The 12103-nt window shown below is 45.6% G+C and overlaps 1 protein-coding gene across 2 annotated transcripts in view; it reads left to right on the top strand.

The window, feature by feature from the left end:
• CTDSPL (CTD small phosphatase like) overlaps positions 1-12103 on the top strand; it is a 116527-nt gene that overhangs the window by 43306 nt on the left and 61118 nt on the right. Inside the window, exon 1 of one of the 2 annotated variants that reach the window (XM_065933001.1) lies at positions 11362-11424. The exons of the other annotated variant lie outside the window; for it this stretch is intronic. Within the exon in view, the coding sequence (XP_065789073.1) occupies positions 11364-11424 (61 nt within the window). The 5' untranslated portion in view covers positions 11362-11363. Of the gene's footprint in view, positions 1-11361; positions 11425-12103 lie in introns of those variants that run through there. 2 annotated transcript variants of the gene reach the window in all.

A 12103-nucleotide genomic window follows, 5' to 3' on the forward strand; every position in this document is an offset into this window, starting at 1 on the left:
GCCCAGCCCAGCCCTGAGGCTCAGCCTTTGATTTTCTGGGCCAGGCCATTCCCCCAGGGGCACACCACCTCTCCAGCTGGGAGGCTGGGTTAGCTCCGTCTCGTGGTGGGTTTGCCCCTCAGATCCACTCTTCGCCCTTCTCCGCCCTGCCCTGTGCTCTGGAAGCTGATCGTGGGGACTGTATGGACGGGCCCCTGGCTTCGTGTCCCCTGTTGTGCTCTTTACCCAGTGGGGAGAACCCACGGGAGATCTGAGGGGTGGGTGGAGGGGGCTGGGGGAAGGCGGGTAGTGAGGCCCAGGTACTGATTCTCCCGACTCCTCCCTGCGGCGTCACCAGGTCTGGGCCCCGCTGGGCAGCGCTCTGCGCAGGGCACTCCGTCTCAGGTTCCGTAGCCTCTCCTCCCTCACCCTGTGGTCCCGGAGTGTAACTGTGGCGCTGTTACTGGTCCCAGAACACTCTGCTGTGGTTCCCCTACCCCCTGCCCACCCCTCGGTAAATGGGCCCTTTATTAAACTCTCCTCAGATTACCCAGCTTGAGAGTGCCATCTGTTTCCTGCCAGAACCCTGGCGGATATGGTTCCTAAGATCTTTTCCAGCTCCGAAAAAAGATGCCTGCAGGCAAGGGAGAGCTGGCCCTTTGGGGGTCCCAGTTTTCACTGGCGCCTCCCTGCCTGGTCCCCTGGGGTCAGGGGAGAGAGGGTCTGGCAGGCATGTGATCCCTGGAACACAGAGTCACTGGGAGAAGGACGAGAGGGGCCCTGGCAGACACAGCCTGTGGGAACCCCGATCTCCAAAGAGCGGGCAGGTGTGCCGTCCGCTGTGTGGGGGGGAGAGGGCAAGGGGTAATCAGCCCAGCTGAGGCTGGGCCGTCACGCCCGGCCCTCCCTGCCTCTGTGACTCTGGGCAGGTGGCCTCACCCTCAGAGCCGAGGCTTCTTCCCTGCCAGCCCCGTGTGGACCGCACCAGCCCTGGCCCACACATGATGCTTGCGCGGTGCAGAGGCAGGAGTCTGTGTGGACTAACGAGCTGCTGTCATAAACAACTTTTATTGTGACAGGGTCACAGGCAGGGCACAGAGCCCCGTGAGGACATCCCCACTTCTCATGTCCCAGCTAAACTCGCTCCATTTCATGCTTTCTTGTCGTATGCGCTTGTGGAGACGTACGTGGCTCCCAGAGTGTCAATTTCAGGATCAAAGCTTGACCTCAGAGATACCAGGTTACAGAATCATGCCATCAAAGAGCCGTGGCAGACTCCGACCATCTCTGGAATTCAGATCTAGACCTCAGGAGGTCTTAGGCAGCCCCCTGTGGCCCTTCTCAGAGCAGCTGCTTCAAAGTAGGTCTGAGAGAGGATAAGGGAAATTAAGAATATGCTTTTTAAAATATGCTGCAGTTTCTGCTCAGTCACTTCAGCTGTGTGTGACTCTTTATGACCCAATGACCACAGCCCACCAGGCTCCTCTGTCCATGGGATTCTCCAGGCAAGAATGCTGGAGTGGGTTGTCATGCCCTCCTCTGGGGGATCTTCCCGACCCAGGGATTGAGCCCATGTCTTCTGCATTGCAGGCGGATTCACCACTGAGTCAGTGGGGAAGCCCACTTTTTAAATACATCTATTCTTAATTATTAAAGTTATCACAGAGTTCTTGGCATACAAGAAAAATACATTCTTTTAAAAATATTTACTTATTTTTGCCTCCGTTCTGTCTGTGTTGCTACACGCGGGCTTTCTCTAGAGCGGCGCACGGGCTTCTCACTGCAGCGTCTTTGCTGTTGCAGAGCACCGCCTCTAGGGTGCAATGGCTCGGTAGTTCTGGCACACAGGCTTAGTTGCTCCACAGCAGGTGGGGGTCTTCCTGGACCAGGGATGGAACCCACGTCCCCAGCATTGGCAAGCGGATTCCCAGCCACTAGACCACCAGGGAAGTCTGAAAGATACCTTCTTGAAAACTGCAAATGTCAAGTACAGTTTCCTCTTTAAAAAGAAAACAATAAAGACCCTTAGAGAAATGCCATCATGCTCACTTGGCACCAAGGACGTCGTGTCATGCCATGTGCCGACCAGAGGGGAGTCAAAGCAGAAGAGCAGGGGTGAAGGAAGGAAGGGCTGGGAGCGGACACAACCCTACACGCCCTGGGGACACGTACCCCACCGTGTTGATCGCACCGCCCGCTGGGAGCTTGCACACAGCAGTGCGAGTGATCTTAAGAACATAGTGCTCAGTGGAAAATTAAAATGAGATACACAAACCAATATTTCCATGAGTTAAAAATAAGCACACATGAAAACTCATCCCACATGCACAAAGTTTGCGAGCAAACACAGATACACCTCACACACGCTAAAGAATTTGACTCTGGGGTGAGGGGCATGGAAAACCGGATACAGGGAGCAAAACGCACGCACAGAAACCCAGCACTTCGCCTTGCTGCTGTTTAGTCTCTGAATTGTGTCCAACTCTTTGCAACCCCATGGACTGTAGTCCTCCAGGCTCCTCCGTCCATGGGATTCTCCAGGCAAGAATACTGGAGTGAGTTGCCATTTCCTTTTCCAGGGGATCTTCCCAACCCAGGGATCGAACCCACGTCTCCTGCATTGGCAGGGGGATTCTTTACCACTGAGCCACCTGAATGCCCCAGAGCTTTCGCCTGGACCGTGTTAATCATGTGTCTGGAACTGCTGTATGTAATGCAGGGAAGCCCTGTGCTCCTGAGGTGCAAGGCAAACAGAAAGACAGCCCCCAGTTTTTCTTTTTAAGGTTGAAAAGAAACTGTAAAAAGCTTTTACTGTTCCATTTGCCTACCCTTCCCCCATCCAGTCCTCAGTGTAACCCCTAAACCACAACTGGTTAATGGATCAAAAGTAACCTTTGTAGGGTCAGATGCAAACACCACACAGATGCAGCCCAGAAACCACTTGAAAGAAGGGATGCTGTGAGCCGCCCTTCAGGCTCCCTTCTGGAAACTCAGCCCCTGCAGTGCCCGCCAGGCAGAGGAGTGGCCATCACGGCAGACAAGAGTACCACCCTACCTGTGGTTCTCTTTTGTTTAAAAAGTGCCTCCTGGAAGGTAGGTAAATGTGTGTGGAAGGTAGGTAAATGCATGCGAACCTATCAGAAGAGCCTGCTTAAAATACTTTGAACTTTACGCCCGCTCCTCTCTTGTGGCTATGTTTCCTTTTGTCATATCATGGGTAACTTTTTTGCCAAAGTGAAGATCACAAATCTACATGATCATGTGTTACATTGCATTTTTACATCTTTATTACAATTATTCTGTCCTCAGTGTTTGCATTTGGCAGTATTTTTCCATTTTGCTACATAGATTCTGTTACATCATTTTTAATGGCTAATATTTTATTAACTAAATACCCCAACACTTATCAGAATGACGTTTAGGCTGCATCCCACTTATCCTCTACTTCAGAGTGATGCTGAAGAGAAGGTATCTATGCTACATAAAACTTCCTCATATTTTAGAAGAATCCCTTAGGATAGACTCAGGAAATGAAATTATTGGATAAAGGAGTGAACAAAAGCATCTATGACTCTTGGTACAAATTACTAAATTGCTTTCCAGAAGAATAGTAGCAATTTATACCTACCTCCATAGCATGTTCTTGTGCCAACATTATGTTTCATAAGTTCTTAATTGCTGATTTAATAGCTTACATATGTTGATTGCATTTATTTGATTACTAGTGAAGTGAAGGTCCCTCAGTGTGTCCGACTCTTTGCAACCCTGCGGTATACAGTCCATGGAATTCTCCAGGCCAGAATACTGAAGTGTGGGTGGCCTTTCTCTTTTCCAGGGGAGCTTCCCAGACCAGGGATCAGACCCAGGTCTCCCACATTGCAGGTGGCTTCTTTACCAGCTGAGCCATAAGGGAAGCCCTATTTGATTAATAGGTTGAAATTTTTCCAGGTTTGTGTTTCTGTTTATATATTATTGTGCTATTGAAGGGTGATTTTGGGGGGGGTTTAAATATTTTATCGGAGTATAGTTGATTTACAATGTTGTGTTTAGTTTTGGGTATACAGCAAAGTAATTCAGTTACACATATACATATATTCATTCTTTTTCCGATTATTTACCCATGTAAGTTGTTACAGAATATTGAGCACAGTTCCCTGTTCTATACAGCAGGTTCTTGTAATTAAATATTTTATATATAGTAGGATATGGATTGGGGGTGGTTTGGGGCTGTTCTTTCTAATTTGCATGTAGCCTTTGTGTGTGCATGTGTGGTAAGTCGCTTCAGTTGTGTCCAACTCTGTGCAACCCTATGGACCGTAGCCCGCCCCGCTCCTCTGTCCGTGGGATTCTCCAGGCAAGAATACTGGAGTGGGTTGCTATGCCCTCCTCCAGGGATCTTCCCAACCCAGGGATCGAACCCAGGTCTCTTATGTGTCCTGCATTGGCAGACAGGTTCTTTACCACTAGCGCCACCTGGGAAACCTGTATGTAGCCTTTACCCAATATTTAATCTTTCTCACAATTCTACAGCTGTTTTGTTTGCCCTTAAAATTTTTTGACATTTTACATAAAAAATTTTTAAAGAAATTGATACTGATTCACTGGTGGTGTTATTTTGTTGACTAAATAAAACTCGGGATACTCTGTTGGGTAAATTTAAGAAAGAATCCTGCCATAAAAGGTGGCAGGATGAAACATGCATCCAGTTGAGGCCTTGGAAGGTAGAGAAAGCTGGGTTCCAATCACTGCCTGTGATGTCCCTGCTGAGCAAACCAGCCAAGCTGTGAGCCCCACTGCCTTCACTGATGCCAGGAAATGACCAGACCCACCTTGCAGGTGTGGACTGGGGTCATGAACAAACACTGGCCCAGAGGAAGCCCAGAAAGCCTGGAGCCCTTTCCTCCCCTTGCCCTGCAGAAGCAAGTGGTCTAGGAGGACCACGCCGCAGGTCTCACCCAGCACTGCCCCTGGCCGCGCTGCTTGCCAGTTGCTGGGAACAGTGGGCCTGTTGTTCTGGCATATCTGCTCACCAGCTTCCTGTTTTTCCTGGTGTGGTCATGTTCTTTTAGTCAGCAGCAGGACAGAGAGAACTAGGCCGGGATGGGTAACCTCCGTTCTCCAAGTCCTCTCACGGCGAGAAAGTCTGGCCCTTTCCACCAGGGATTCTGTAATGGTGATCACGGGGCCGTGGGAACCGGAGCAGGGCTGTGATGCTGCGCCCGCAGTGTGGGGAGGTGGGAAAAGGATGACAAGTCACCCTTGCCGGAATTCAGGACCCATGAACCAGTGCTGATGGGTTTTAAACGTAAGCTGATTAAACTTTAAACTTCTATTTCCCACAAAGTGAACGTCTCGCCCATTCCCATTCTCTTCACATTCTGGTAAGAGCGGTTAAGACATGAGCACTGGAGCCAGACTGCCTGGACTCAGATCCCATCTCTACCACGTGTTTGCTCTGTAGGTGACGTTTGGCACATGACTTCACTTCTTTGTACTGCAGCTTCCTCATCCCAGGAGAACAGGAGGCTAATAGTAACTACATCCTAGGGTTGTTGTGAGGCTCGAATGAGGGCATGTGAGTGAAGTATTAACAGAATTCAGTAGCCCGTGGTAACTTTACCACAGTTAGCATAAGGTCCTAAGATTTTACTTGCTTAACTCCATTTGAATCTATGATTCTCACAGGCTAGGCTGCATGCTTTTCGTCAAAGATTCGGAAGTTCAGTTTAAAGGTAATTTTGTGAAATTTCTCAGCCCATTAGGAGTAGATAGTATTTATGAAGAATATGCATCAAGAGTATAGCAGACATATTCAAACAAATGAGTTGTAAAATATTCTATTCTATTCTTATTGGCTTTGATTTTTATTTTTTAATTCAGGACTATCTTCCTATGGAAGAAGTTTGCTTGCTGCTGAAGTAGATGTCCCTTTGTCCCAGGGAAACCCATTGAGACTGAATTCCGGAACCAGGGGCTGATGGGAGAGGTGTGAGCTCACCACGGGTGAATGTGGGCCTTGATGTCTGGGGGAGGTGAGGCGGGTGGGCTACAGCCCTTCTCAGGCTCCGTGATTCCAAGGTCAAGGTTCCTGCTGTGTGCGCGCAGTCCAGGCCTCTGCCCTGGGTTATGGCTGTGCATAGAGGTTTGCTCGATGATGTGTCCTGTACCCCTCAAGGTGCTAGGGCAGTGCGGAAGTTACAGTGGGCCTGTGGGTCATTTCCATCACTTAATACTCCTGCTTCTTTCAAAACACTTTACCGTAGAAGACTGACTTGGTTAATTGCTTGTCCTCAGGATCTCAGCAAAGGTTGAGCTCCAGAGGGGTTTACACAGTTGCCACCTTCACTTTTCCACATCATGCTCTGTTGAGATGACTGAATATTAAGTCAGAGTGTAATATTCCCTGGGTTTTACAAATTGGGGCGATCACAACCTTTGGTAGCAATTTTAAGGGTGTTTGGAACTTCAGGACCGAGTCAACGATGCAGAATGATGAGTTCCCTCTTGTCGCTCAGCAAGATCCAGGAGGGAAGACCCTGGAGGGAAGTACTGCTGTGTGGCTGGCGTACAGACGGCTTGGGGATAGAGGAACGGTGAGCTCTTCTTTACCTGGGGTGCAGGTGGACTCTTGCTAGTTCCGCTGAATACCCAACCAGAAGAACCTGTCACAAGCAACAGGGATTTCACCAGAGAAAAAAAATTGTAACGTTTTAGTGGATGTCCAAGATAGGTTTCAGAGTATCTTCTTGGAAGGGTAGCAGCAGGAATTGGGATGCTGTTCAGACACCTGGGTGGCAGGTGGAACCCTCTACAGAGAGGGAGAAGCAGGAGTCTGATATACTTACAAGTCAAAAACTGTCCTTAGGGAAAACTCTTCAGTTCGTTACAGTTCAGGATAGTCACCTGTGACTTTCAGAGCACCTTGGTTTATGGTATCTTGGGAGTGAGGTTCAGAGGTGATTAACTGTTCCAGCAGGAAAGGACCAAGAGGGCTGCAGCCACTCCTGCAGTTAGCATTATCGGTTCCTCCCTTCCAGTCAGATGTTTTCAGGCCAGAGTCTTAAGTTCTAGAATAGGGTTTTGTAATCCCCAGCTTCTTGTTGGTTTTGAAATATTTCCTTTATAGGGAGTTTTGCATTAGTAGTCTCTGAGTAAGGTGGACCCTCAGTATATCAACTAGTCGTTAGCCAGGCTGCAGGCTACTGAGGTATGAGTTGGCTACATGAGGCAGAGGAGCCCTCATATGCTCAGGATGGGAAGAAAGGAAAAGATCTTCTCTGAGGCTAAGGGTGTGTGTGTGTGTGTGTGTGTGTGTGTGTGTGTGTGTTGGGAACATGGGAGCAAGCCTAGTGTTCAGGAGTAATGAAAGGCAGAAATGTGTTAGGAATCTAGTTATCATTTCAGAGGGAATCTGACACTTTAAACAGGAGTTTATGGGAGCCCAGGAATTTCATAACTTCCCCATACCACACATAGTTATTGAATACTAGCCATAGTTTAGGCATTATGTCGTTGTTCAGTCGCTAAGTCTTGTCCAGTTCATTGCAACCCCATGGACTGTAGCCCACCGGGCTCCTCTGTCCATGGGATTTTCCAGACAAGAATACTAGAGTGGGTTGCCATTTCTGTCATCCTGGCTTCCTCATCACCACAGCCCCAGCACTCAGCCCCAGTGTATTTTCAACAAAAACTTCCACTTAATTAAATGTTTACTATGTACTGGACACCTTCCTAAGTACTTTATGAGCATTATTCAGTTTAATCTTTACCATAACTGTCCTTTCACAGATGAGGATAACTGAGGTTCAGAGGAGAGTTTAAATAGTTTAATTAGAAACTTTGATAGGTATATAAGTGAAAATCAGCATTTTAAAACCAAGATCTGCCCATTTATCCACTACCTTGTGTACCTTTGAAATGAGTAAACAGTGCAAGACTTAGTGGGCTATATTCTTTGTATTCAACTGCCTGGAATCTTTTGGACTAAAATCTGCAGGACACTGAGCTTAAATCACTTCTTTTCCCCAGAAAGCGGAGAGAATGGCTTCACGGCATACTGTCTTGCTTTCAGATGGAAGTAAGGACTGAGGACACCCCACTAACTGGACGTGCTTATTCCATCTGTTTATTTCAAATCAGAATTTTGTGACCTTGTCCAAAGAGATGTTATAGATGAAGCAACTGAGGTCCAGAGAGGGGAAGAGCCTTACCCAGGAGCAGAGTTGTTGTCCCCGGAGTCTAGCAACTTTGGTCTCTCTGAGTGTGACCATATGTACATCTGAGACTGTTTCAGCGCTTTCTATTCTGTTGCATTGGTCTTTTGTCTATTCTTTTGCCAGAATTACCTTTTCTTACTTACTGTTGCTCAGTCATGTTTCAGTATCCAGTGAGCAAGTCTGTTATCAGCCTTTGCATTTCCACATAAATCCTAGGATCAGATGATCTGTTTCCATTTTCACAAAAATGCACAAACAAGAACTGCTGTGGTTTTCATTCAGATTGCATGGAATCTATAGACCAGTTTGGGGAGAATTGACATCTTTACAATACTGAATCTTCAAAACCATGAACATGGTATGTCCCTCATTTTCTATGAACTTGAAAATTTTCTTCAAATCACACTTTAGAATTTTCTACATACAGGTCTTGCCTATTTTTCTGCTTATTTCTAAACATTTTATTTGGATGTTAGTGTAAATCATACCTTAAATTTTTTTTTCCTTTGATAAAGGTTTATTTTTAGTGTTATGAAATACAAGAAATATTTTCAGACCAAACTTCTTTCTTCCAACTAATTGTTGATGGTAGAAATGTGTCTGAAGATTCTTTTGGATTATTTCTGCACACAATCACAACATCGGTGAATGAGATGTTTTCCCTATTTCTTTACCCCTCTTTTTCCAGTGTGCTGTTGAATAGAGGTGGTGATTCAAGCCTCTTTGTCTTATCCTTGATCTCAGCAGGAAGCTTTCAGCATTTCACCATCAAGTGTGATGAGCACTGGAGTTATTTATAAATACCACTTATCAGATTCAGGAAGTCTCTATCTTGTCCTAGTTTGCAGGGAGTTTTATCATAAACAGATGTTGCGTTTCATCAAATTATTCTTCTTAATCTATTGATAGGATTTTCCCCTTTGTTCTGTTAATGTGATGAGTTGCATTCCTACATCATTAAGCTCATTTGCTTGTGACGTATGGTTACCATTTTTATAGGTTGCTAACTTCATTTTGCTGATATTTTGTTGAGGATTTTTACATCTGTGCTGACAACAAGGATTGCCTATAGTTTTGCTCTTTTATAATGTCTTTGCCAGATGTTTATGTCATGGTTAATGAGTCTCATAAAGTGAATCGGGACAGGCCATCATTTTTGTTCTCTGGAATAATTTGTGTAAGACTGGTATTATTTCTGTGTTGAGTTTGTTTAAGATTGGTTATTTGTTCTTTAAACATGTGGATATTTTCCTCTAGTACTTTGACAGTATTCCAGAGTCTTTTGGTTTTTGGTATTTTCATCAAGAAATTAAAATTCCATCTTATGACTTGTCCTTTGACAATAATATTTTCTCTCTCTGTCTGCCTTTAAGATTTTTCACAGCAATTTACTGTGATATGCCTAAATATAATTTTCTTTTTATTTATCTTGTACAAGGCTCATTTAAGATCTTATATCTGTGCTTATGTCTTTCTTCAGTTTTGAAAATTCTCAGCTGTTATTTCTTCTGCCCAGTTCTCTCTCTTCTCTCCTGTGACTAATTGCATATCTGTTAGTCCCTCTTGCTTCTTCCCCACGTATCTCTCACCCTCTCATCTTTCTTCTCTATCCTTTTGTCTCGGAGTCTCAAACTAGGTATTTTCTTCGGCCCTATCATTTAGTTCACTAATTATCTCTTCAAGCTGTGTTTAAGCTGCTGTTAGACCCACTTATTGAATTCTTAATTTTAGTTATTTCTAAGTTAGAGAATTTCAGTGTGTTCTTTTTGTTTTGTTTCTAATTACTTTTCAATTTTATCTTTCAACTCTTTGAACAGAGTAAACATAGTATTTTTTAAAATTCCACTTCTGATAACACCTTTTTCTTTTTTTTTTTAAGCACTTGTGAATTTGTGTCTATAGCCTGATGGGTTTTTTAACTTGGAATTCATTCATATTGTCTTATATCTTCACATACCTGGTTAGTTTTGACTGAGTGCGAGACATCACAGATGGAAGCTTACCGAAGTAACTGGAGGATGTGTCCTCTTCCTGTAAGGAGCGTTTCTCCTTCCTCCGGCAGGCCCTGGGGCACCTGCGGTCTGTTAAGTTCCGAGGCCCGAGGGGGCTCTGTCCCCGTGAGGACCGGTCTGCTTGTCATTCATCTTTCCTCCTAGGGTGGAGCACTGTGGGGATGAGATTCCAATTTTAGTGTCTCTGGTTCCACAAAGTGTCCCGCAGTGCTAGGATCACCTCTCAGGATTTCTCTGTTCTCTGAAATCTTGGCTCCGTTCTTCACTGCTTGTTAATCCTCTGTAACTTCAGGCAGAATTTTTAAAATATTTTTCCAGCTTGTCTTGTTCTCAGCAGGCAGATTAGTCCAAATTACCTAGTCTAACATTATTTCAGTGGTTTTTAAATGTGGTGCTTTTATTCGCATGATGTTTGTTGTGGATTAAATTGTGTCCCTCCAAAAAATATGTTGCAGTCCTAACCCCCAGTTTCTCAGAATGTGACCTTATTTGGAAATGTTGTTGTTTAGTCGCTCAATCGTGTCCAGCTCTTTTGTGACCCTGTAGACTGTAGCCTGCCAGGCTCCTCTGTCCATGGTGTTTCCCAAGCAAAAATACTGGAGTGGGTTGCCATTTCCTCCTCCAGGGGATCTTCCCAGTGATCGAACCCACATCTCCTGTTTAGCAGTCAGATTCTTTACCTCTGAGCCACCTGGGAAACCCTTATTTTGTAATAGGGTCATTGCAAATATAATTAGTTAAAATGAAGTCATACTGGAGTAGTGTGGGCCTTTAGGACAGTGTGACTTGTATCCTTATAAGAAGAGGAGAAGAAACACAGAGACAGAGACGCACAGGAAGAAAATGGCTGTGTGATGGATGGGGGCAGAGATTTGAGTAATTTACCTACAAGCCAAGAAAAGCCAAGGATCACCAGCAAACCCCCAGAAGTAGCAAAGAATTCTGCCTCCAGGTTTCAGAGGGCACATGGCCCTGCCACCACCTTGAATTCAGACTCCAGAACTGTGAGACAGTACATTTCTGTTGTGATAAGCCTCCCAAGTTGCAGTACTTTGATACGATAGCCCTAAAGAAACTAATATAGTGCCTTATAGCATACAGAGTACTTTCCCATAAACACCTTGTTTGTCCTGACAGGAAGGCGGGGGGACAGGTGATGTTGAACGACGTCAGAGTTAGAGAAGCTGAGACCCAGAGAGGCGGCATCAACATTCTAGGTAACCGCAAGCCACAGACGAAGTCTGGATGTACCTGGGCGTCCTGCTTCTTTCTGTCCCTCTAGAGATGCCATAATTCTCCAGCTTCATCACATCTTCCCAGGGTCCCGGGTATGGAGAGGTTCCCACGTGACCATGCGCTAATGCCTATTTCCTTGTGTGAGAAGGACAGGCACTTACTTGACTGGGCAGCACACACATTTATTTGTCTGTTCATTCATTTGTTCAGTTCAGTCACTTAGTCGTGTCCAACTCTGTCCATCACCAACTCACAGAGTCTACCCAAACCCATGTCTGTTGAGTCGGTGATGCCATCCAACCATCTCATCCTCTGTTGTCCCCTTCTCCTCCTGCCCTCAGTCTTTCCCAGCATCAAGGTCTTTTCAAATGAGTCAGCTCTTCGCATCAGGTGTCCAAAGTATTAGAGTTTCAGCTTCAGCATCAGTCCTTCCAATGAACACCCAGGACTGATCTCCTTTAGGATGGACTGGTTGTCTCTCCTTGCAGTCCAAGGGACTCTCAAGAGTCTTCTCCAACATGACAGTTTAAAAGCATCAATTCTTCGGCACTCAGCTTTCTTTATAGTCCAACTCTCACATCCATACATGACTACTGGAAAAACCATAGCCTTGACTAGACGGACCTATGTTGACAGAGTAATGTCTCTGCTTTTTAATAT

Source organism: Muntiacus reevesi, chromosome 4 (genome assembly GCF_963930625.1).
Source record: "Muntiacus reevesi chromosome 4, mMunRee1.1, whole genome shotgun sequence".
Taxonomy (NCBI): Eukaryota; Metazoa; Chordata; class Mammalia; order Artiodactyla; family Cervidae; genus Muntiacus; species Muntiacus reevesi.